The sequence below is a fragment of the Myotis yumanensis genome, unplaced genomic scaffold, assembly GCF_028538775.1.
Source record: "Myotis yumanensis isolate MYYU_CA2020_CCGP unplaced genomic scaffold, mMyoYum1.0.hap1 SCAF_5, whole genome shotgun sequence".
NCBI lineage: Eukaryota > Metazoa > Chordata > Mammalia > Chiroptera > Vespertilionidae > Myotis > Myotis yumanensis.
This window is the reverse complement of record NW_027223756.1, coordinates 39,281,976-39,309,113: the sequence shown is the minus strand read 5'-3', so window position 1 is coordinate 39,309,113 and position 27,138 is coordinate 39,281,976. Positions and strand designations below refer to the sequence as shown.

General features: G+C 46.2%; 1 protein-coding gene across 1 annotated transcript in view; it reads right to left on the bottom strand.

Annotated features, from left to right (window-relative positions):
- The window catches only part of FGF2 (fibroblast growth factor 2), a 40,398-nt gene extending 13,754 nt beyond the window's left edge, over positions 1-26,644 (bottom strand). Inside the window, exon 1 of the mRNA XM_070415154.1 lies at positions 26,378-26,644. Coding sequence (XP_070271255.1) covers positions 26,378-26,555 — 178 coding nt within the window. The 5' untranslated portion in view covers positions 26,556-26,644. The remainder of the gene's footprint in view (positions 1-26,377) is intronic.
- Positions 26,645-27,138: the final 494 nt, after the last annotated feature.

Below are 27,138 nucleotides of genomic sequence, written 5' to 3'. Positions count from 1 at the left end.
ACTTCAAGGCAAGTAATATAACTAAAGATAACAGGGTTATTTCATGATAAGAGGGTCAGATATAGCAAGAAGACATAATAATCTTAACTGAGTAGCACCTCTTAATAGAATTCTGAAATATCTGAAACAAAAATTGACTAAAAAAATAAATAAGAATATAGAATATATGAATAACATTATCAACCAACTTGACCTGATTTTTTAAAATTTTATTTTAGATCAGGTAGGTTTCATTCACCTGAGACTTTTTTTTAAAAAGATTTTTTAATTGATTTTTAGAGAGAGAGGAAAGAAGAGAGAAAGAGAGTGAGAGAGTGAGAGAAAAACATTCATGTGAGATCTAATCATTGATCAGCTGCCTCCTGCAGGGCCCCTACCAGGGATCGAGCCTGTAACCCAAGCATGTGTCCTGATCGGGGATAGAATCAGAAACCTTTCAGTGCATGGGGCAATGCCCGAACAACTGAGCCACACAGGCCAGGGCTCACCTGAGACTTTATTTTCCTTTTAACATCATAGTTGTTTGGAAACTGCTAAAAAATTAACTCTGCCACCATAGCAAGCTATCCAATGCTTATTTGCCTAGTGGACTTGAATTGTTCAAATTAAATACAGCTGAAAAGTTCTTTCTCCAAAGACACCATGATGTTAAGATGGCCTCTGGTTCTGAACTATTGGTGCTCCTGGTTCCTTTATTTTTAAACAATTTGAGATATAATTCACGTTGCGTACAACCTTGTTGCCCCACATTGCCTGTAACCAGTAGCCATTATATCCATTCTTATTCCTTTTGCCTACTTCCCCGTGCAATCTCTGTCCTACCCAATATAAGCAGCAGCTAATGGAGTATGCAGAACAGATTTTTGTGGATGAGCTGCTGCTCTCCCATGCTGCCGGCTTTATTGGAATAAAAGCTCAGATATGATTCAACTCTGTCTGCTCAATTGGCTCAAGTGGTGACAGGCAGTCTGGACCCATTGGTCGTCGGTGTCATTGTCACCTATTCTGGAAAGCCTTCTGTGCTTGGTCTCTCCTGCTCCACCCCTCAGTTTAGGATGGGAACCTCTCTACTCTCCGGGGCCTGCTTCCTCTGCTCAGAAGTTTTACACCATCTGTGTCCGCCTCTCCCTGTCCAGGGGCTTCTTGAGGGTAAGGAACTGTGCTGTCCAACTCTGTATCTGGTTCTCACGTGCCAGGCACACAGGAGAATCTGGGGAAGCTTGCGTGGATGAAAAGCAGCTTGGAAGGGAAAATAGGTGGGGATGAAAATGGGTCACAAGCTAACCTGACAAGCTCAGGGAAGGCCTTCCTGGTGGCCTTGCAACCTCAGAGACCTCAAGTAATCACAAAGGATGGTCTGCAATTACAACTTTCTAACTAAAAGTAGTTTATGGCAGGTAGTCATGTCCTAGGCTAGAATCTTCCCTGACAAAAGTCAATCTTTACTTTAACTGAGCCTGTGTATTAGTCTTTTGTGTATCTACCATAACACACCTTTGGAATGTCTGGATAACTTCCTTGTTCCGGACCCCTCAGGGCACAACTGAAGCACCAGAACAGAGACTACAGATCCTCTCGTTGTTATTTGTATCATGTTCTTTGTTGACTATTCACTATCCTGTACCCACCTATGTAAAAGATGTATCATTCTCTAACCAGTTTGGCTCAGTGGATAGAGCGTCGGCCTACAGACTGAAGGGTCCCAGGTTCGATTCCGGTCAAGAGCATGTACCTTGGTTGTGGGCATATCCCCAGTAGGGGGTGTGCAGGAGGCAGCTGATCAATGTTTCTCTCTCATCAGTGTTTCTAACTCTCTATCCCTCTCCCTTCCTCTCCATGAAAAATCGATAAAATATATTTTTTTAAATTAAATAAATAAATAAAAGATGTATCATTTTACTTCTTATCCAATTCCAGAGGTTTCCTGCTTTGCTTTTTCCTGCCTCCCTAATCTATCACCAATGAATGTCATGTAACCTACTTATGTCTTCTCTTTTGATTGTCATGTATAAAATCAGGTGCAAAATTGCCATCTTCTAGAGCTTTATCTCAATGTGTTGAGATTTTACTCCTGGCAATTGTTGACAGTTTGGCTCAAATAAACTCACAAAAATTATTTATATGGTTGAATGCTTCTTATGTTGACACGGCTAAAGAAGCAATTGCAGTGATGTCCTCAGTGTCATGAGACTACAGAAAAGGACACAGGGATGATCAGGTGGAAAGTCTCTCTAGGAGGAGTGAGGTCTAGGCTAACTTCTGAAGGTCAAGTAGGAGATAAGCTAATGAACAAGGTCCAGGGTAAGGAGACACGGGGGATGGTATTGCAGGTAGAATATCATTCCAGGACTGAGGCACATAACAGCCACACTTGTTCTACACGGCCAGGTCCTAGGCAGCCAGAGCCATCAGCATAATCCAGCCTGAGCAACTACAGGTCCAGTAATCCAGTTTCCTCTCCAATCAGTTACAAGGGAGAAAAAGGATGGAAGGAGGACCTGAGACTAAAATGGCTTAAAACTCACATATTTGAAAAGGCAAAAGTAAAGTATTTAAGGATGCCTAGCAGTGGGATAAAACTTAAATTCAAATAAGTGATTAAATAAAAACCTGTACACTTTTATATGGGAGGCAGGGACCAGGATTGGGACAGGGGACACAGGCATTGGGGTTGTGGGCAAAGGTTCTGTTTTCTTTCTCTCTTTCTTTTTTAAAAAATATTTTTATTGATTTGAGAGAGAAAGGGAGAGGGAGAGAGAGATAGAAACATCAATGATGAGAATCATTGATTGGCTGCCTCCTGCACACCCCCCACTGGGGATCGAGCCTGCAATCCAGGCATGTGCCCTTTGACCAGAATCGAACCTGGGACCCTTCAGTTCGCAGGCTGATGCTCTATCCACTGAGTCAAACCAGCTAGGCTCTTTCTTTTTTTAAAGAAGGATATTAACACTCAGCTTGCTGTTTCAGTTATGTGCCACTAGGTATTTTATTTTTAAAAAATATTTTTATTTATTATTTTTTTGAATATATTTTTATTGATTTCGGAGAGAGATAGAAACATCAATGAGAGAGAATCATTGATTGACTGCCACCTGTACGCCCCCTACTGGGGATGGAGCCTGAAACCTGGGCATGTGCCCTGACCAGGAATCAAACCCTGACCTCCGGGTTCATAGGTCAATGCTCAACCACCGAGCCACGCCAACAGGGCCAAAAGTTCTGTTTTCTGACCAGAGTTATGGTTACAAGAATATTCACCTGTAATAATTCATTAAAGTACAAATCTGTTTTATGTGGTTTCTATATCTATGGTGTATTTTACATTTTTTAAGTTTTTTTTAAAAAAAATTTTTTTTAAAGAACTACACTAAAAAACCAAAAATAAATGGGACTTCAGACAAGATTTCACCCGGGTCATTTCAGCAAGCTGGAGACCACCCACTATATTTAGTTTATGGATACACAAAAGTCAACAATTTTGATAAACAAAGACTTCTGGTGGCTTTCTAATGTTAAAATTAAACCCAGTAAGAGATGAAAATAAAAAATAAATAGTGTCCTATCCAAGCTTAAAGTTCAACTTTTTTTTTCCCTGTTGTAGCATAAAAACAAAAGCTGTCAAACCACACAACTGCCTAATCTCATTGTTAGGCGAGATCTCAGTGGTCAATCAGTCCCTTCATTACGCAATTAAACCTCCAGTCCCAGCTGCAATGTCCCTGAGGAGCAGTTGTCTTAAGTTTTAGTTGAAAATCCCAGCAAACGAGAATTTAGTCTCTTCAAAGTGACTGAGGGTAAGTAAGCAAAGGCACAGAGACTGCGATCACCATAAGGACACCACTCACATGTTCAAGTGCTCAGATCCCTGCACACCACACATGCAGTGACACAGTGTAACCCAAAAGCCAAATTATTATTTCAATGTTACCGCCATGGCTCAAAACAGAACTCCTTTTTTGGAATTTTCTTCAGAATTTACATGGTTGCCTTTCGAATATGCTCAAGGACGATGAATCTTAAAATCATAAATGCCAGATTGTAGGAGCTGAAAAGGACTTCAGGCAGCGTCCAGCGCACCCTCCTCGTTTACAAATACGGAAACGGACATCCAGAGAGGTTTGTCCCTGGTGAAAAATACAGACTTTGGAAATAGTTAAGTCAGCATTTCCACGGACGGTGAATACCTTTATTCATTCATTCAATAAACATGCACTAGTAACAGCTATGTGCCAGGATCTGTGCTTAGCGATAGGAAGCACGGAGGAAAACACAGCATCTTTCTGACCTTGGAGGACACCCAGCATTGTTGAGGAGATGAGGATGGCACACAGAGAAATCACTAGACAGGTTCAGTACCGTAAGTGCCGCCAGAGAAGTGTACACAGCTATTGTGAGCACTCGTAAGGTACACCTAACCCAGGGAGATGGAAGGCTTCCTAGGATCAGTGACAACTGATGGAGACCGAAGGAATCCACAGGAGTTTGTCAGGAAAAGAGAGAGGAAAACAACAGCAAAGGACCCTCATATGTATAACTTCCAAAGGAGAGGGGGCAAAGAAGCCACGCAGCCCAGGAGCGGCAGGTACTCAGGTGCGGTGAGCACGGTGTGAGGGTGGAAGAGGGCGGCAGGGACACCAAGAGGCTCTGCTTACATGTTAAGGAGTTTGATGTTTAAGGAGAAGGGATGGGAGGATAAGAGTGTGTAGGGAAACAGCCGGGATGGAGAGAAGGGAACAAAGGGAATGAGGGAAGCAAGGACAGAGGGAAGGGTGAAGAATGAGTCCAGGTCTCTCTGTCTTAACACTGAGACAGAGACTTATGCCTGGTTGGTGTGGCTCAGTGGTTGAGCATGGACCTATGAACCAGGAGGTCATGGTTCAATTCCTGGTCAGGGCACATGCCCGGGTTGCAGGCTCATCCCCAGTAGGGGGCGTGCAGGAAGCAGATGATCAAAAATTCTCTCTCGTCATTGATGTTTCTCTCTCTCTCTCTCTCCCTTCCTCTCTGAAATTAATAAAAATATCTTAAAAACAAACAAACAAACAAACAACCCCCACCTGGGACATTACTGAGACAGGAAATCCAGGAGGAGGGACAAGTTGGCAGGAGAAGACAATGAGATGTGTTCCAGTGAGACACACGGAAAGTCTGTGAAAAGTACAGATAGAGATTTCCAAACACATGGATCTGGAGCTCAGAAAAGAAAAACAAAAGCTGTCAAACCACAATGAGATTAGGCAGTTGTGTGGTTTGGTGACCACAGCAAACTGGCTGCCTTGGGCACACAGGCTGCACCTAACCCACCAGGGAGGTGCACAATGGCTGTGGAGTGTGTCGCAGACGCAAATTCAAGAGCTCCAGGCTCCTGGGAGCGCCAGCATTTACGGAGAGCCTCGCACAGAGTGGTCAGCCCAGGCCCCTGCAGGAAGGTCTGCATACACACATCTGAGAGCTGCATACACACAGATTTGGAAACTGATGGACAAAATTGTTATTCTCTGCAGACGGTAGTTTTCTACATTAAATATCAAGAGACTAAATGCAATGTGATGTTCTGGATTGGATCCTGGGATAGAAAAGGACATTAGTGGAAAAGGTGGCGAAATCCAAATAAAGTCTGTAGTTAACAGTAATGTACCAGTGTTAGTTGTTTTTGTGTTTTAGTTTTGACCAACGTGCCAAAACAAAGTGCCATTATGTAAGAAGCTAAGCTCTGGGAAAGCTGGGTGAAGGGGACGGAAACGCTCTGAAAATCTTTGCAATTCTTCTGTAAATCTAAAATTACTCTCTTTTTTAAAAAATGTTTTTTTATTGATTTCAGAGAGGAAAAGAGGGGGAGGGAGGGAAAGAGAGATAGCAACATCAATGATGAGAACGAATCATTGATTGGCTGCCTATTGAGGATCCAGCCCGCAACCCGGACATGTGCCCTGACCAGGAATCCAACTATGACTTCCTGGTTCATAGGTCGATGCTCAACCACTGAACCACAGCGGCTGGGCTAAAATAGTTTAAATATAAATAACTGTAATATAATATGTCTGAAATGCAAATTTTCTTGCCATAATTATTACACACCTAAGTCATAACATTTAATTTCTGCAATTTAAAAAAAATTGAAAATGTACTGCTGATTTATGCCAAAGACAGAGCTGTTACAAGCAATTCCAATCCATAAAAATTTACAGAAATCAGTTTCCTCCAATACAACCTCTTCCGGATTTCATACGTCAAGTCCCCAAATGCACATTTGGGCTGCCTGAGCTGCAGACCAGAGCAAGAGTGACAGCAGAATACTGAGGACATCAGACGATTCCTGGTCCTTCTAACGCAGCTGCTGTTTAAGAATGGCAAAGGTTTCTACATCTATGGTGGCATCCGCTAATTAGACCGATAGCAAGAAAGAGAGAAAGACATTTGGCACCTTGTGATATTCCAGACTCTCCTCGGGCAACGCAAGGTCAGGGCAGAGCTGCACACGGGGAAACAGAACTTCAAAGACAGAGAGAAAAGGAAACACTCCGCAGGAGCATCACAGCAGGTTGACAGGGAGAGAAAACACCTGCCTCACTCTTTCTGAAGCTGCCAGGGCTCCAGAGTGTCAGGCCGAGAGGCCAGGAAGGCTCTGCCCCCGAGGGCACTTCTTGGCCTGCCTCATGGGGATCCTGTCGTTCAGGCGGGAAAATTCCCGCAGCCCTTGGCGGGGCATTTTCTGGCAAGGATAGCTGCGATGCTGACACTCGGTTGCCTGGGCCTCGGGACCCCGCATTGTTGCCACAAAGCAACAGGGAGCGCAGGCCATCTGTAAATACCAGCTTCCACCCACAGGCGTCATGAGCTCTGTACAGTGTTAAACGGCCTTTTCTTCCCAGAGGCCAGCCACTGGACAAATGTTTCTATAAATAAGTCGGCCATGGAATCATAGAAATGGAGACCAGATTGGTGGGTGCCAGAGGGGGCGATGGGGGGATGATGTGGCTATGGAAGGGCAGCCCAGCGGCCCTGGCGGTGGCAGTTCTGTACCTCGCCCGTGTCGCTGTCGACACCCTGGCTGTGATGTGATGCCATAGGATTGCAAGATGTTACAACTGGGGAGAAGGTCAGCGGGATCTCTCTGTATTACTTCTCACAATTGCATGTGACCCTCAATTACCTCAAACTTTAAAAAATTAATTACAAAATGTCAGCCAACTGACATTCAAAATCTGACCTAGTTTACTAACTGACGTTTGAAATACATGTTTGAGAGACACAGAATTTTTGGAGAGAAAAGAATACAAACCAACGAATGTAAAGAAGACAGACTGCTCTGGGTAATATTTTTACTGTAACTTCAGTTTCCAAGGCAGCCTCGGAACGCGTCCACTAGGAGGCGAGGGCATGGGCGCAGAGGAGAGAAGGATGACACTGCAGTATCACTTCTGCACCTGTTTGTCGCATTATTGAGGAATTAGGTGGTGGAAGGGGGTTATGTAAAGACAAGAAAAAGATTTTTTTGTGCCTCAGATGGCTGAATGTCTACAGGTTGTTATGTTTTTCACTAGCAAACAACTCCAGAACTGCTCCGGTGCCCCCAGAACATGTGATCACTGCCCATTTCTCTGTATTTCTTACACTGTTTACTGGATAAACAGGCCCTCCAGCCCCTCGGGCATGAGTCTGTGCCACTTAGGAGAAATCTTGAGCATCTTGGACTGGAGGTGGGAGCCCCAGGTGTGAGAGGGTCGCTCTGTTGTCTGTGGAGAGCAACGCAGACAGGCCTGGGAGGGAGTCACATCCTGGTACGGAACAAACTGTGGGACGCCTGACCTTCAGTCAGGGCTGGCCACTGCTAGAAGCTGAGAAATGCTTTCACTGGAAAACAACTCCCGAGGCTTCTACATCTCAGTTCTATGTACAAATCAATTCTAGAAGCATCCTTACCCACCCCTTTGGTTTGTCTCAGAGTAAATGGACTTCAGCATTCGAGGAACTTGGGGAGATTCTTGTGCGAAAAGTTGGGTAACAAGCTCCAAGGCCTACAGGGGCCATGCCAGGTTCATGCAGCGTGAGGCAGCTTAGGGACAGGACCCAGAGGGGCAGGGGACAGTGGGCTCTGTGCTCAGCTGCAGGACACATACCCCAGCTCCTGGGGCCGCCACCACTCAGCACCAGCCTAGGGCAGAGATTTAAACTAACTCACTCACTCTCTCTCTCTCTCTCTCCACACACACACACACACACACACACACACAGTATGTGACGGAAATCTGGCCGGAATACCCTGAAAGGAGAAGCAGCTCAGATCAATATTAACAAGCAAAATACAAACTGCCTCAAGCAAGCATCCAACATGCCCAAGCGATGGAGGGCGGCCTGAGTGCAGCCTCCTGTTGCCACTTCTTTCTGTCCTCTTGCAATGCTTCTTGGATGCCTGCGAGAGCCTGAGTTTTCTCTCCCCGTGGCAACCAGCTTGGTTGGCGGCGCACTGAACCCTGGGGGTGAATGCCAACTCAACAGGCTGTTTGTGTTCCCTGCACTTCCCTCTGGATCGAAGAGTTCACATTCATCTACAAAAATCACACAATTCAGGCAGCTCCAGAACAGAAAACAGAGCCGCAAGTGTGAACACTGGGAAGGGGGAGGGCAGCTGCCCAGTGTTCCAGCCATTGAGCTGCACTCTCTTGGTCATTCGATTTGACTGGGGAAGTCGTTAGGAAAAGACCTTTTGGAGCCGGCTGAAGACAAGAGCGGTTTCTGCTTGACTCTCATGAAAATAGCCGGACAGCATGTCCCTCAATCAATGACGATCATTACTGCAGCCTCCGCTCTGGAAAACCCTGGTTCCAGCCAAGAGCCCAAGGCCCATGTCCAAGACTCCTGAGGAGGCCCTCCCAAGGAAAACTCTCCCTCCGGGCACCCTGCGTGGCAGAGCCGCCTGGCTCCGGGAGGCTGGAACCAGCTCCTCCACCTCCAAGTCGCCAGGAAGGAGCAGGGACTGCCCTCCGCTGTGCTGAGAATCCAAGGGGATAAAACAGGTCTCAGTAAGACGGGATCACAGCTCTAGCCCAGAACGCAGCTGCGGTGAAGTCCAAGTTAATAAAGCTACATGGACCACTCGGAGTTCAGTTCTTTAAAACAGGGCACTTGACACTGGGGCTGGAAGCTGGTGGGGTGGGAGATTCTTTGAAAATGCCTGCTGTTTCTTTACAGAGTATCCCAAATGCTGAGGCTGCGCACTGCCACAGGTCCCACAAAGAGACAATGCCTTTGGAATGGAAATGAACAGCATCAAAACCATGCCTGGGAATCTCAGCATATGTATGCCCTTACACTTCCAGAGTGAATCTCAGCATATGCCCTTACATTTCCGGAGTGAATGCTTTCCTGTGTCTGTCAGTTTAACATGCTGTTTCCTCACATGAACAGGAACCTAGTCATTCAATGTCCTTCCCAAATTCCTAACGCATTCTGTATGCTCCATCCACAGAAGAATCAGGTCTGCTCACTGTGTGGTGTGACCAGCTAGGCCCTCAGTCATCCCACCCTCTGCTGAGTGTCTAGCAAATGTCATAAAAAAATAATTCATGAACCTGCGTTCTGTATCTCCATTTCATACATAGGATCATGCATCCTTTTATTTGACTCTCTTGATGTTACCCATTTTTGTTTATAAAAAGGATGAATTTAACTTAAGTTTTGCTTCTTTTCTTCATCTAACAAACACTGTGAGGCACCCCCTGAGCGGGGAGCAGGGCACTAGAACATAGTCCCCACACCGCCCGTAACAGTGAAACCAGACTGTGTGGATGTGTTAGCCAACTGAATCAGAAGCAGTGCAATGAACAAAAGACAATTCAAGATTTTTAAAAATTGAAGGATTCCATTAAAGGGATGTAATTTCTATCCCACTGAAACATCCAATTCCTCTCACCACCTACCTAATTCTTGAAAACACAAGTAGCAACAACCAACCCCTTCCACTCTACATCTCTTCTCTGGGATTTGTGCCCTGCAGCCACTTCGGCTCCTCCATTCCCTCTGTGTTCTAAGATATTTGCAATGTAGAAGGACTTAGACTCGGATTAGGTACCTTCTCTCCTCGTGCTCTGATTCTGGAGGGTGGGTAATATATGATAGTGGAGTAGGGTCAATAAATAAAAGCCTCAGAAACACAAGCAGGAAGGTTAGGTTTCATGCAGTAAGAACTATGAGTAGACTGCGCATTCTTGAAAAGAAATGCATCAGACTGAAAATGGCATTTAAAGAAAACTTATCTGAAAGGTATTGCAGGTGTTCGTGTGTAAGATAATAAGGACATGGACTCTCAGGGTGGCATTGAGGGTGCAGAACCAAGGAATAAATGCCAGGGTTTCATGAAATCTGAATTTAGATGGTTTCTTTTTTGTTTTTAATGTGTTTTTAGTGATTTTAGACAAAGAAGAAGGGACAAGGAGAGATAGAAACATTGACAAGAAACACCTCCTGCACGCCCCCCTACTGGGGATCAAGCCCACAACCTGGGCATGAGCCCTGACCAGGAATCAAACCTCTTGGTTCATGGGTCAAAGCTCAACCACTGAGCTAAACCAGCTGGGATGGACTTGGGTTTTTAAAACAAAACAAAAAACAAGAAGGAGAAATAAGTTGTGTTTAGGTTTTCCACTTAGAAATATGAAAACTGATATAGAATAATCTGGGGAGGAAACTGATGAAATTTATGGCCCAGTACCAGCTCCAAGCTCATCAGAGAGAACAATGAACTACTCATTTGATTGGAAGTGAAGTTAGTAGATTCAAGTTCACAGAGCAACGTTCACATGAAGGTATTTTCCAGACAGTAGGAACTTGGACCCTGGATGTGGTAGATTTATTTTGGTGGTTCTAGTCAACCAGGCCTCTTGTCAGTCACACCTCGTGTAACTCCTCCCATATTGACTCTAATCTTGGGCCACGTTGACTGAATTTGATCAATGGAGATTGATCAAAATCAATTAGCAAACATGATGTAAACAGTGCTTCAACACTGGAGTTTGTACCTCTGCTCTTGAGATCCAGCCATTATGTAAAGAGGCCCAAGCTAGTCTCAGGGGGAGACCACAGGGAGAAAGAGAGTCTCAGGCACCCAGGATGGCAGATAGGCACATGGAGCCATTTGAGAGAGTCCTGTCCCAGCCACCATGTGTCTGTAGCTGTATGAGAAATCCCAAATTACTAGCAGAAGAACCATCCTGCTGAACCAATCAATCCATGGAATGAGAAATAACCACATGTTTAGGTCAGGCAATTACATTTTGAGATGTTTGCTTAGTAACACACCCAAAGCATTGGAGGACAGATGAGACACACGTGTGTCAGGAAGATTCAGGAATAATACACAACAGCCACAGCTAACAGCCAGCAAGGGCTTGCTACCTGACACTACCATATATAAACACTCTGTCCTGTTATTCCGTGTTAACACTTAAAACAACACTAACACAGTAGCTATTACTATCCAGTATCCCTGCGTGACAGATGAGGAAACTGGTATTTAAAGAAATGAAGTAACTTACCCAAGATCCTACAACTAGAAAGGCACAGAAGAGACCCAGGACTACCTGTCACCTGCATGAATGTGAAAGATGAAGCCATGAGAATGACCTTAACAGAGAAGTGATGGATGGATGAATGGATGGATGGATGGATGGAAGAAAGGAAAGAAGGAAGGAAGGAAGGAAGGACCCGGCATGAAGTACCCTCTTTTCTGGATACATACTCTTTTCCCAGGAACATGCCTACTTCAGTGACTACATTTTCAGCCATTCCCCAAAACTCATTCTTTGAACCTCCAGCAGAATTTGATTCAGGCATCCTTAGAGTTTAGCTCTTAGAAACAATCTAGTGCAGACTTTTCCGTTAAAGGCAAAGAAGCAGAGCCCATGGTCAACTCGGGATCTGGGCTCACAGGTCAGCAGGCCACATCCTCCTCTCTGTCTGGGTGCTGAACCTCACAGAAGCCTGTGAAGCGTGTCACACTGTCACTTCCTCATTCGCCATTCTCCAAGGACTAGCTGGTTGAACTGATGCTAAAATTGTGCCTTGTTCCAAGCAATGAGTTGTATGAGGATGGAGGGGGCTGGGAACAGCAGGGGATAGATAATACCAAGAGGTCAGAAGTCTTACCTTACCAAAAAATATCATCTTCTTCCTTCCAATAAAAGGACAAAGCGTTCATTGCTATAATTTATAAAGGTAAAGGAATGTCCCGAGAGAGTGCAAGTAGTAAAGCAAATAGCTTCTGGCTCTAGTATTCACGCTTCCCTCCCAGAAAAGGAGCCTAAAATCACAATTACTGAATGTCTTCCCCTCCCAGGGGCCAGGAAAGCACGTCACTGTGTTTTCTTTTGCTCCTTTCGAACCTTGTCAGACTTGGAAGCGCTCCCCGCAGACAGCGCCAAGTGCCCCACGCAACTAGTTTGAATATGAAAGTCTGTTTCAGCCGAAATCTTCCCTGCGTGTTCTCGAGTGGGTGTTTGGTTGTTTCTCTCTCTTCCTTTTTTTCTTCTACTCTCAGCCTCCCTTACCCTGTCTGCTCCCCTGGCTCCATTCATTCTTCCTGCTTCCTCCAGAAGCTGTGGAGGCTGTCTATGTGAGAGAGAAGTTGGGCATCTAGGAAGGCACCCACTAGTGATTCTCTTGGAGAGGCTCTGAACTGACATCTCTTCCCTCAGGCCTGGAAGGGAGTCTGGGCCTCCCGAGGAAAGTGTTCTAAGACCAGAAACATAAAACATGGCTCATTTTGCGCAACTCACAGCTTTTTGCTATAACGACGTATTTTCCCCAAGCATTTCTAAAGCATTCTACTTTCTCTCTCTCAGGGAATGGCGATGGTCTGGGCCTAGTCTTCCATCTGGGCAATATAAGAGATTAACTCCTGCTTTGCCTTTTATTCAGATTCATGAAAAGAACTTTTAAGCAAGGAGGACGCTTTATAGATCACGTGTTCCAACAGTGATGTTATTAAAAATAGAAAACAGACTCCCTACCAAAAGATGTTTTCCCCTCACAACACTCAAACGCTAAGGGCTGCTGGTCACCACAGGCCATTGCACCCACACTGGGGTCCAGCCAAGTCTTCTGAACAACCATTTCAACTGGGATCAGGCCTCTCCCCCGGGAGTGTGGAGTCTTTTCCTGGCTTCCCTAACGGCATCTACAATTACTTTCCCGCTCCCAGACCAAAGTCTTTCCTCCTTCAAGGTTCATCCCCTCTCCTCCTCCACTGACGAGTCACTGTCACTCACTGAAAACTTTGGGATCTGGCACCTGACACCTCGTCATCATCTTGAAAGACTTCACATTCACGTAGAAGATCCACCAACAACCTGGCCTCAGATTCTCGGTTTATCCAATCCAGCGACCTGCACTGCCCACTCTCATGGCCGTGTCATTGTCCAGAGATGTCCATTCCCTTAAGCTCCAGCCCAACACACCCTCTTGACGGTCCACTGGCTCGTTAGCCTATGACTTCACGGATGTGACCCAGCGTTTATCCACCAATCCTGAGCCTCTGAGGCCTCACTTCCTGATCAGCCTAAGCTCAGAGGCATCATTCAAGTCTCCTGCTTTTTCATCCCAGCACTTCTAAAGCCCAGCCCAACAGAGCCAGCCGGCTGCTCCGCTCCCGCACTTCCAGTTGAACAGACACAGTGGAATGCACCTGGGAATGGCACAGTCATCCTGACAGGTGTGATTAGGAATGGGGGGTCCTCACCCTCTGGTGAGCCCCCAGAAAGTGCTCAGCAACTGTGGGCACTTTCCAGGTCTCCTTCTCCCATTCTCCACGCAGCCACATAAACGGGCCCCATGCTTCACAGGCTGCCCCACCCACAGCCACACCTCTCTCCCTCCTACTTCAAAGAAAACATAGATCACAACAGATGTAAAGTCCCTCAGTGTTCCCAAACCTGAAAATGTACCCACTCATACTGTGCCAGCCACGCTAAGCTCACCACATTTGTCTGTCTGTTTGTTTGTTTTTTTTACAGAAACTAAGTCACCAGATAGTTTGCCATTTGGTGCCATTTCTGCTCTAAATGGGCACACTGAGATCTGTGTACTGGGTGGCATTTTGGCATGGCCTTCAGCTTCCCAGTGGGGAGGCACCTTGCCCCTGAGGACATAGAGGTCAAAAACAAGACCCACTCAGGAGACCCAGTGTCCAGGGAGCAGGCCCAGGACATCTGCGGTGCAGGGAAGGACCGCACTCATGGCCCCCCAACCCCATGCCCTCACATCCCAGGTAACTCTCAGCAGTGCCCATGTGGATTCAGAAAGGCAGACTGGCATCTGCTGGCCACCTTCCCTTTCTTCTGCCCCCCAGGACTTGGCAGGGGGTCCGGACAGCCCCCCACTGAAGTGCCCCTGGTGCTGAGGCTGTGCTGCTGCTGATCACTGACATTTTTCCTCCACAAGGAAAGAGGATGAGCAACAGACATTTCCAACCACAGACCAGAATAGGACTCAACAACACTAGCCTGTCCTATGTGATCAGACTGCAGCCTCCACGCCCCTCCATGGCCGGTCCTCAGCATCAGGCTCCGAGGCCAGGGCAGCTGTGATGAGAACAGGAGGCCTGTGGGGACCACAGACAACCCCAGCTGACACCTCTCCACGTGTGAGGAGCACTGTGATCTGGGTGGGAGTCGGTTTTGTTTGTTTGATAATGTCCTTTCTTCTGGAATAGGACCGTTATCCTTGCTTTCCGAAATCCTCAGGAAGCTAAACTAACCTGCACGTACATGTCAGGGGAAGGAAAAGAACCAGAAGAAAGAAGCTAATGAAAAACAGTGTGGAGGAGGTTCCTCAGAAACCTAAAAATAAGACCACCATATGATCCAGCAATTCCACTTCTGGGTATTTAGCCAAAGGGAACAAAAATTACCATCTCAAAAAACATCTGCCCCTGCATGCTCATTGCAGCATTACTCACAACATGGAAACAACCTAAGTGGCCACCAGTGAATAAATGTATGAAGAAGATTCGGTATCTGCATACAGTGGAATATTATTGAGCCATAAAAAGAAGAAAATCCTGCCATTGGAGGCGACATGAACGACTTGAGGGAATTATGCTAAGTGACAAAGACATATACATACATGTGGGATCTATTTAAAAAACAAACCCAGGCCTAGGTGATTAAGTTAAAATGGGGCTGTTACAATGGGTTCTAACCCAGTCTGACCGGTGTCCTTGCAAGGATAGGAACTTTGCGTGTGTACACAGAGGGATGGCTATCTGCAAGTCAAGGACAGAAGAAACCTAACCTTCGGACACTGTAATCTTGGACTCCGAGCCTCCAGAACTGTGAGAAAACATATTTCTGTTGGAGCCCTCAGTCTGTGGGATTTTGCTATGGCAGCTGCAGCTAATACAGACGGTCAGTCAGAAGGTAGCTGCAACAGTCAGGACAGAACCAGAGCAGCTTCGGCAAGAATGCTGAGCCGGCACACGTGTGAAAGTCACCAAAACTGGCATGCACGAGGCTGAAGGGAGGACGAGGGAAATGAAGACTAGGAATGTATTCCACGATGGAGCTGCTGGCAAGGAAGACAGAGATACCACTTATAAATACAGGAAGCCAAAAGCGGGCACATGATTTTAAGGAAGGAGTTTATTCTAGACATGTTTCTGGATGTGTCTAAGTGTTCTCTTGACATCTCCTTGTCTATCTTGAGCTTTATTTCCTCACATAGTAGAAACTCAAACATTATTGGTTGACTGTCGATCTCACTTGGTGAAGAAGATTAAAATAAAAAAGGTCTAAGTTTTTCATCTTACACCACATGCCCTTAAACAGTGAACCTATCTTGAAGTTCCTGGAAAGGGCTTAACTATATACTATAGATATATTTTTAATTGAATTTATTGGGGTGACATTAGTTAATAAAACTATATATGTTTCAGGTGTGCAATTCTAGAATACATCATCTGTATATTGTATTGTATGTTCACCACCCCAAGTCAAGTCTCCTTCCATCACCATTTGTCCTGCCTATATCCTCTCCTACCTCTCTCATCCTCTTCCCCTCTGTAATCACCATGCTGTTGCCAGTGTCTTTGAGCTCCCAGATGGGAAGGGGGTTGCAGGACTGAACAAAAAAGGTGAGGGATTAAGCAAAAAACAACAACCACACACCTTTCTTACAAAACTTTTCGGTTATTCTCTGCATTTCTGCATGCCCTAGCTCCTTCTGCATTTTAATCTTCCAGACCCATCTTCAAGGTTCATTCCATCCTTACGTAGTTTTTATCCTCAACTACATCCTACTTTTTTCTGTTTTTGTATGTGCCATTTAAAAATCTTTGAGCTCTTCAGAAAGCAACCCCTAAATATTAAAGAATTGTTTTATACTAAATCATGACATCTTTTTTCCTAAGTAATAAAATAATGTAGGAAAGGGGTGGGAGAAAAGGTGGCAAAGCCTCTGAAGAGAGTTTAAATTATTTATTAAAATCACTATTTCTATTCAAATTTCTGCTACACTGTGCTTCTGGAATTCTGGCCATGAACCTGTATTCTAAACACTAAGAAGTATGCAACATACAGTTCATTATGTGCTGTTGTCACAGGCAGAGATCATGTTTTGAAAGCCAAGAGCAAAAACTGTTCTTATCAGTAAGATGAGGACAATGATACTTGCTTCATAAGTTTGTAATCGAAATGAAACATATTATTTATAAAGCTGACATACAGCATGTTTTCAAAAACTTCATTCATTCATTCATTCATTCATTCATTCAATAACTGTTCAGTAAATACTGAAGTCCTAGGAATACAGTGGTGAAGGCCAAACAACTGGCTCTTTCCCTACTGCGAGGGACAGGGACTTTGCTAGTCACTAGGGCAATCTCCCTAGGTGTCCGGCCAAGGCTGGACAAAACAAATGACGGCGCCTGACCGGTTTGGCTCAGTGGATAGAGTGTCGGCCTGCGGACTGAAGGGTCCCGGGTTCGATTCCAGTCAAGGGCATGTACCTTGGTTGCGGGCACATCCCCATTGAGGAGTGTTCAGGAAGCAGCTGATCGATGTTTCTCTCTCATCGATGTTTCTGACTCTCTATCCCTCTCCCTTCCTCTCTGTAAAAAATCAATATAATATATAAAAAACAAAAACAAATGACTACTTCACAGCCTCCTTAATACCTACTTCCAAAATGATCTACACCCCATCCTGTAACAGCTGAAGGTGTTCCTGTCATTCATTATTTCTTAAACCAACACTGCTATGTATGTCGCCTGAAGAAATTACCATTCTCTATGAAACCAGTTAGCAAGATTGTCTTCCCAATTTCACTGGCATTACATTCCCATTATAAAATTATTGAGTTTAGAGTAATGTATGTAAGAACTTCTAAACTTAGAAACACACTCAAAATAAAAGATTTCTCTTTTCACAAAATTTTTTGACAAATGTCTTACTCTATAAAAGATAAGAAAATAAAACCAATCTTATATTTAAAGATTAAGTCTGACTCAGAGAAAGGCTCTCCAACCTTTTGTTTTTAATAAGATGAAAAGTAACAAAGGAGCATTAATCATGCACAATGCAAGATTATCCACTCCAGAACTAGAATTTCTAGGACCAAAGGGACCTTATTCTCTTGGGTCCCCATCCAACTTAAGTAGTCATCCAGCCAGTGAGTGAATGACACTCCCCACAACGCGCGCACACACAAACACACACACACCATCTTCAAATGAGCCAAGACAAGAAATAGCCATGGCCGAAACCGGTTTGGCTCGGTGGATAGAGCGTCGGCCTGCGGACTGAAAGGTCCCAGGTTCGATTCCGGTCAAAGGGCATGTACCTTGGTTGCAGGCATATCCCCAGTGGGAGATGTGCAGGAGGCAGCTGATCGATGTTTCTCTCTCATCGATGTTTCTAACTCTCTATCTCTCTCCCTTCCTCTCTGTAAAAAATCAATAAAATATATTTAAAAAAAAAAAAAAAGAAATAGCCATGAGGAAAAAGGTCAATGACATGGGAGAATAATAAAAAAAAATCTAGGCAAGAAAGCAACAAAATTAATTTAAATACACATAAAAATATATAAAGAAGATGTACAGCAGGTGTTAGATTAAAAAATATATACTACTAGGCAGTAGAGAGGTTAATTTCATTTCCAATTCAAAACATAGACTGTTTAGCAAGTGATAACATTTCAAAAAGTAATGTTTTAAATGAAGGTATTATTTGGCTCTGTTCCTCTCTTCCTTTCCTATTTGTGTAATAACCACCTAAAAACCTACGAATTGTTTTCTATTTGCAAAATGATTCAGCTTAGAGGGGAGTCACTGGGCGATTTCTCCCACCCATCCTTGCAGACATCACATCACAAAGACTGTGACTCACTTTGTCACACAATTTCTGTCCTTTTAAGAGTTTTCAGATTGTTGTGATGAATACTGGCTGGCTCATAAATCTGAATGAATTGTAGGGCGAAACTATCTGTGTCATTTCCTCACAGCCAAAAAGGATACTAACAATGGTCCCAGACAGCTCTTAATCCCAATTTGTCAAATGATTCAACATTTGGTTTGAGACTTGAGAGAGAGAGAGATTTACAGATTAAAGTGTTTGATTCAAGTATGAATTCTTAGACCTTCATTCCCAAATGAGAGGACTATTACTAGCTCTGGCAGTGGCTAGAAATACTGATGTTATTCAATAGCTGAAAAGAAAACCTTCACAATAAAAAGTAATCCTAACAAATGATTGTGTTTTACCTTTATTGCTTCAAGGGGTCTGCAGAGAGAACTACAGTGATGCCACATTCAATGCCTCATTCTTCATGCCTCATACTGAAGTACTTAAGCTTATTATTTATAGTTCTAGCCCATGTGACAAACAGAAATTGAACCTCCTCATGAGTCTCCTCCTGGTCCTTCATTCAGCAATGGAGCCAAGGGCTCCTGGAATGAGTAGTTTCATCTCAGGCCCTCAGAGGAGAAGAGTAAAGGACTGCTGGGTAATGCTGTTTGAACTTCTCTATAAAAAATCCTTACTAACTAGGAATTTCCAATTGAATACAGGGACATGAAATCAAAACACATCAAGCTCTTTGAGTGTTTAGATAGCATGCATGGAAGGAAAGACGGCCATGGGATGGTGTGAAAGAATGGGGCCCAAAGCACAGTTCGGACGAACAGGAGAGAAAAGGATTGCGAGGACTTTCGAGTTCAAGGGAACAGCCCGATTAAAGGCTCCGAGGGGAAGGAGAATGTGAGAAGGTCAGAAAGGAAGTTCGGACCTAGCCAGTTTGGCTCAGTGGATAGAGCATCGGCCTTTGGACTGAAGGGTCCCGGGTTTGATTCCTGTTAAGGGCATGTACCTCAGTTGGCAGCTCGATCTCTGGCCCTGGTCTGGGCATGTGTGGGCGGGGAGCCAATTAATGTGTCTCTCTCACATCAATGTTTCCCTCTCTTTCCCCCCACCTCCCCTCTCTTCCACTCTCTCTAAAAAAAAAATCAATGGAAGAATATCCTCGGGTGATGATTAACAAAAAAAAAAAAAAAGGAAGTTCAAATACTTGGCTCATTTATTGGGCACATGTTGAACTTAAACATTCTGAGCGAATTGACTACACTGCAAGCATGTCAAACTCGCGGCCGGCAGGACGCATGCCTCATTTAAAGAACAAGTTTGACATGCTTGGGCTACAGGAAAGCCAAAGCCCAAAAGGAGAGACCAGAAAACAGCTGGGTGGGAGAGAAGAAACCAGGTTGATGTGGTGTAACAGAGCCAAGGAATTCCCAAGACGGGGCCAACAATATAGTGCCAAATGTCAGAACGAAGGTGACAAATTGGATACAGTCATGTAATGGAACTGGAACATGCTGGCGCCCAGAATGACTTAAGTAGAGTCTAGAGTTAAAAAGAGAAAAGCTGATGAATTTGAGGAGGAGTGTACAGGATTCCAGGACAATGGCCACAAAGAAAGAATGAGCAATGCACGCATACCTGAGGAACTTGACATCACACAGGATGTCATAAAACTCTGAAACACTTTTTAAAGAAAACAGAATTCCTCATGAGAGTTTTCCACTATCCTGAGAAATGATTCATCTTTCTATAAATTACCCTAAGAAATGCTAACAGCCAGTCTCTGAGATTCCCAAATATTTCACAAATATAACTTTGTTACATGTAATCATCTTCATTAAGACTGAGCAAGGGTCTCAATGTACCTGTTACTACACCAAGAGAATGATAAGCCTCCACAAAGCTGTACACAGCATGGCCCATGAGTAGTTATTCCACAGGAAGTCCACACAGAGCCTTTTCATCACCCACTGACATTTAGTGACACTCCCTGAGTAAAAGGCACAAGCCTTTTATGACAATATTTATATGGAGAAGTCAGGGCTCCCAATAGAAGGTGCCCACATTATGAACAGAGAATAACCCAGCCACAGAATGTAACCAGATCATGACTACTGTATACAAAGTCCCTTGAAAAAAACACACCTCTTTCTTGGCTAATTTGATTATTGTTTGATTATAAATGTTAAATTAATGTATATCTTAATTATAAGTTAAACCAGGAAAATTCCTGTCAACAATTCAATTATACTGGGAACATAACACTTAATATCCATATACCTCCTCTTCATTTTTGATCTTCAGAATACCTTGAAAATCTGTGAACCTTTCATTTCGGAATTCTTTGGGAAATTCAATGTAGAAGGTAGGTCAATATGGAGAAGTAAGTAGCCCTTTGAAAATACAAATACACACACACTGGCTTTCTGTAAATGAATGAGTAAGCTGTAAGGACACACTGATCAACTCAAAAGCCCCCCTGTGCAGGAAGAGTGACTGATGGGATGAGACATAAATTAAACACTGAATATTGGCTGTCTGTTGCCTCCAGGCCAAATTTCCTCAAACTAAAAATATCCCTGAGGCCTTCAGAAGGGATTCGTCTGGCTTCTAAGAACCATAGTCCATGGCTCAGTGGGTGAGGTTCCCTGGGAGTCACCACTTTGTAGTCCCCTTCCACGGTCTGTGGCTGTAAATCACCTGGCTTAGAGGGAGAGTTTGAGAGCAAAAGAGAATGCAGGAGCCGACCTAACAACAGATACAACAAGGGATGCTGTGCTTCCTACCGATACAATGAAAATTCTACACTGATGACTGTTGTTCTGCATTATCTTCCAAACTACCAAACATTAAATATTAGGAGCACTGATGACATATAAGTCAAGTGCAAAGCCAGATCCCAGAGTGCAGAAAATGACAAGCTCAACAACAAAACCGAACAAAGTATAGTTCTTTGGATAGAATGTGATAATAAGTTTTAGGTTTGGGCCTCAATGCGTGATCTGCTTGCTCTCATCTCTTCCCAGGCCAGCCTCCTTACAGACGCCTGTGTGCTGCAGGACGAGGGGGCCCAAGCAGGGCGTGTGAGAAAACAGCAAACACTGGAACTGGAAAAGCACGCAGAGGCCACGGCACATGTGTAGTCACTGTCCTGTTGTACAGGCATCTTGTCAATAACGATTCTAATAATGTAAGACCTTAAATCGCCTTTTCTTATGTCACTGGTGGGGATTTCTGAGAATGTCCATGGAGAGGAATAGGTCAATTTTACAATGATAATGTACAAAGGATGGTTCTTATTTTGATTATTACATCTGTAACCTTTTGTTTTTAAATTGAACTCACAAATCATGGCCATCCATTTAAAGTGGTATCATCAATCAAAAGGAGACTGCTTAGAAGCCGTTGTGACACCACCATCAAAGTCTAATTACATAATGGCCACTTTATAAACACAGCAACAGCCTGCAGGCATGTCAGGAGGGGATGCTGCTTCCTCTAGGCTGAAGTCACTTGGCATCACACTCATCTTTCAAGGCTCCTAAGGTGTGGTAATAGCTATGACTCATGAATTGTCCTTTTATTGCTGCACCGATTACATGATTTCCACCATCAGATGAGCTATTAGATTCTTACTTCACTTGCTTACTGCACACAAGTAGCATCACAGTAAATGCCACGTTTACTAAGGCAAATCAGTGGGATCCACTTGCCAGGTATGACCTACCAGTAAAAAGGTGGGGGGAGAGAATCTAGTGTTGTGATCTCAATGGTTCCCTTTACATAAACGAAGAGAAGTAAAGATGGGTTTATCTACTACCCCAGGAATCCAACCAGAGGCAACCTGTGGACTAGGAAGAGGGGCTTGCTCTGTTAGTCCCCTGAAACAGAGGACCCTATGAAGGGGGACCCAGAGGGTGCTCGTTCTGACTGAATGGAAGAGAGCAATGAGGCAAGGGGCTAGGTAGGCAAGAAGCTCGTTCAGAGGACCCAAGAGAAATCGGCAGGTGAACCCCGATATCCTCTTCTACAAAATGAGACCGGTGACCAGCAGGTCTGAAGCCTCCCTCTGAATGTCACAAGTGCATGTGTTGATAGTCGGGGCTGCACAGAGACTGGACCATGGCAGAGGGCAAGCAGGGTGTCAGGTCACCAGGATCCATCCTGGTCCATAGGAGTGGGAGTGGGCGGGGCCTCAGCTCTCCTAGTTTCTGTGTCCTCTTGGGCCTGGAGGCAGAGGAGTGTGGCAACAGGCAGTCACCTCCTGGGAGAAGCCCAAGGGTAGATGTAGCACTTCTAACTACCTTCACTTTTCCCTCAATAAGAGCATCTGGAACATATTTAATGCTACACAAGCAGCATACATCTCACTACTCCAGCACATGTTGTACGTGCTACTTGGGATAAAACGTTCTCTCTTCTGAATGTCTTCACAGGGTTCACTGCTGTAGAGAACGCACTGCACCTTACACATCCCCATGGATGTTTGGAAGAGACCTACCAGAACACCCAGGACGCCCAGGGGAAGGCGATGTGCGGCACGCGCGCTGGGGAAGCAGACTGTCACCAGAACTTGCTTTCGCCAGGACCCTCACATCAAAGAAGGTTCCCTAGGACTAGGAGCAAGGGCAGGAAAATGGGCCCTTCTGAGTGCAACAATGCAATTGAGCACCTGGGTATGAAGCAAAGATGAGCTGCAGCAACACCAAGACGTTAGAAACACTGGGTTCAGTCATCTACTACCTCCCCCTTCATGTCTGCCTCTGTCCCCGAGTCCTGTCTCCTCTTCAGTACCTGAGCCACAGCCCCCACACCTCACCAGCACCCCACATGTATGCCAGTCTTCAAAGCATCCCTCCAAAATTCCGGTCCTTCTGGTCAGCTTTTGGGGAAGAAATTACATCACAATTTAAGTCACACTAAAAATTAAAATCTGAAAACAGCCAAACTCTTCCTTTCAGAGGTGTCTGCATTTTAGGAGACAGCAGGACAGAAAGCTTTAATCCCAAAGGAATCAATCCTCAAGGACACGCTTACAGGTCAACTGGATAACACAGGAAATCGGGCCATCCATGGGTTTTTCAGGTCTAGACATCTGAGCCATAATCCATGGGAAACTGCGGCAACCACTAACATGTGTTCATGTATGTTGGTCAGCTGTGTTTGCTCTGGGGCCTGGAGATGTGCTGGAGAGCATATTATAGCATGTCTACACACATTTTTCTTAAGTCCTCCTGCTTTGGTCAACTACTGACCTGCCAGAAAAATATGCTGAACTTAAACTTATGTCCATGTTGAGCTACACTAAGTAGCCTAAATTCATCATTTTCAGGTTTGTATTCTTGTCAGTCTATTGCCTGATAAAAGGTGGTCTTAAAAAAAATCAGTACTCACCACATACCCGGATGAGTACTCCACTCTTCTACCATCTGTCCTTAGCTAGTTATCAAGTTGGCAGGGTTTCTCAGCCTTAGCACTGTTAACAGTTGGGTCAGAAAATGTTTTGCTGAGGGATAGGGAAGTACCTGTGCACTGTCGGATGTTCAACAGTGTCCCTGGCCTCACCTGTGAAATGTCAGTGGCACCTTTTGGGGTATGACAACCAAAAATGTCTCCAGGCCTTGCCAAATGTTCCCTGGGGGCAAAATCACCCCCATTTGAGAACCACTGAGTTAAAATAGATTATAAAAATGACAGCCCAATCCACCGCTGGGAAGAAAGCAGTAGTTTTTACAGAGGTGGTGACGTAGTATGCACTTCCGAATTATCCTAACTCATGAGCCCCTAAGTGTTATTCTAATGGAAACAGGGCACCCAAGCCTTCAAAGAAAAAAATTGGTTCAGCAACTAAGACAGTGTCTGAGGGGAAAAGAGGTAAAGGGAAGGCCCAATCAAACCTAATCTGGAGGAGAGTTTTTCTGTCTTCTAGTCAGGCTCCTTTTTATTTATTATTTTATTTTATTTACTATGAACAGTTTGTGTTACTGGAAAATGGTAAAACTGAGTGGGACGTATATGCAGCTTACCCTCATTGGCTGAGCCAGCCCAGCAGACAACTGTGGAACAGGCTTCAAACACACAAGTTACCAAGACAGACACAGCACTGACCCATACACTGGCTCACAAACATCTTTCCGTTTGACCTGATAATGTCAGTGATTGGTAAGATTTTTAAATTATGGCAGGCCCGAAAAAAAAAATAAATAAAGACCTGCATTTTTTGCTTATTACTACTTTGGAATCCATAAAGACCGGACTACTCTAAAAGGACATTTCCTGCTGGGCCAGAGTGCCCCAGTGGTTGAGCTTCATCCTATAAACCAGGAGGTCATGGTTGGATTCTGGGTCAAGCACATTCCGAGGCGGGGAGCATGCAGGAGGCAGCCAATCAATGATTCTCATCTTTGATGTTTCTATTTCTCTCTCCCTCTCCCTTCCTCTCTGAAATCAATAAGAATAAATTTAAAAATAAATAAAAATAAAAGCAAATTTCCCTGTCCTTTGTAAACCCAGGTTTGGTTGCACAGCTTTCTCTGCTTGCCCCGGTGGTCTGCCCACCCTCATTCCAGAGTGACTGACATTCTTTAGCTCCATAAGATACAAACCTTAACTGCTACAGAGTGGAGCTCTAGGCTCCTGCTGGCCTTTTCTCAGGTAAATAGGGTATCAGATTCCACCTGAAACCTCTGAGGGAGGGAAGCCAGCAGCCCAGCTTTTAGCACAGGTGTTTTACCTACACCTACAGGATGACTGTTAACATCTTTCCGGACCCTATTTCTATCACATCAAATTCCAACAGTGTTGCCAATCAGCCTATTTCATGCCCTTTTCTCCCTCTGCTCTAGACCAGTGCCATCAAAGTGCGTCCCCGCTCAGCATTCCCTGGGAACTCCTTGGAAATGCAAATGATCAGGCTGGCGTCCAGACCTAAGGAGTCCGCAACTCGCAACTCGGAGTCGTTCAGCAATGTGTTGTGACAACCCCTCCAGGTGGTTCCCGGAGAGAACCTAAAGTCTGACAACCAATGATTTCGGCTATTTCTATAACCACGGCAGGTTGTTTTTACAGCACACAAAAGCGTAGACTGGCAAATGCGCTTTACATACGCTCTCACGGGCTCCTCAACCCTGATGCAAACTACATGTTATTCCCGCTTCAGGGACTGGCCACGGCTCAGGGCCCCGAAGCTAATCACTGCGGATGGAAGGTCAGTTTTTGTAGGTTTTCTCACTATTGAAACAAAGGTCTGTCACATTTTATTAACTAAGTCTTTATATTTTGCTTTTTTAGCTTTTGGCAATTGGGGGCGGGGAGGGGCGGGAGAGAAGAAATGGATGGGTGAGAGAGAGCTGCGTGCCAACTGCTTGGGTCCTACCGGATCGGGATTTAGGGGCGCGATTCGGAAAGGTGTTCTTCCAACAAAGGACGTGTAATTCGGCCGCGTCCCCTCGGTCTTTGCCGGCGGGGCTGCGCGCGTGCGACCGAAGAGTCGGGACTTGGGGGCGAGACACACCTCTCCCCGCCGCTGGCATCCCCGGCGCAACAAGTTGTCCGCGAGAAGGGAGCCGGCTGCGCGCCCTGGGGACGGGTTTTCGGAGAAACTGGCACCCCTAAAACCCGGGGGGCGCGTAACCCGACACCGCAGCCCCAGGGAGAAGGTGGCGGGCGGTGAACCTGAAACCGTCGAGGGCCCCGCGGAAAGAAACCGCAGTCCCACTGGGTCCGAGGGAAAAGAAGAGGCGCAGAGGCTAGAATGGAACGGAGGGGGGCACCCCAGAAGATGAAGCGGGGGGCTGGAGTGGAGAGAAGGGGACACCCCAGGAGATGGAAGTGGGGGCCTGGAATGGATGGGGCACCCCAAGAGATGGAAGTGGGGAGCTGGGGTGGATGGGGCACCCCAGGAGATGGAAGCGGGGGACTGGGGTGGATGGGGCACCCCAGGAGATGGAATTGGGGCTGGGGCAGAGCCTGGCATGGAGCAAGAGTGGAAGCCCCAGGAGATGGGGGTGGGGTGGGCCACAACTCACTGTGTGGGTCGCTCTTCTCCCGGACCCCGTCCACGCGGCCGTCGGGTTGGATGCGCAAGAAGAAGCCCCCGTTTTTGCAGTACAGCCGCTTGGGGTCCTTGAAGTGGCCGGGCGGGAAAGCGCCGCTGCCGCCGTCGTCCGGCAGGGAGGGCATCGTGGTGATGCTCCCGGCGGCCATGGCCCCACCGGAGCCCTGCCGGGGTCCCCGAGCTCCTGGCGCCGCGCGGGGAGCCGCCGCCCCTCGGCCCCTGCCTCGGCCTCCGACCCGCTCCGAGGCGCGGCCCCGGCCCCGGCCCCGGCCCCCCAGCCTCCCGCCCGGCGGCCCGCGGCCGCGGGCCCCCAGCCTCGTGCCACTCGGCCCTGCCCTCTCCGCCGGCCCTGGCGCGCGGGGAGCCGGGCGGCCCGGGAGCGGGGATTTGGGGCTCCGAGTCTCCGCGGCCGCCACTCTCGGGAGGGCCGCTTCCCTGCGCTGCAGCTCCCGGGATCCGGTTGCAGCCGCGGGCACGGAGTCCACCGTCTGGCACGGCCTGGCCGCGGCGTCACATCTTCTACATCTCCACCCCCGACACCCACCGCCCCCACCGGCCGCTCTCCGCCCTCCCGGCGCGCCGCCCCCTGCCCGCTCCGGGCTCGCCGGGCCGGGCGCTCGGGCCGCAGCACGCAAGCGCGCGAGGTCGGCCCCGGGGAGGGCGGGGAGGTGCGGGGCGCGGCGGGGGCTCCACCCGGCTGGTTCCCCCGAAGTCGCCCCAGCCCAGCCCCGC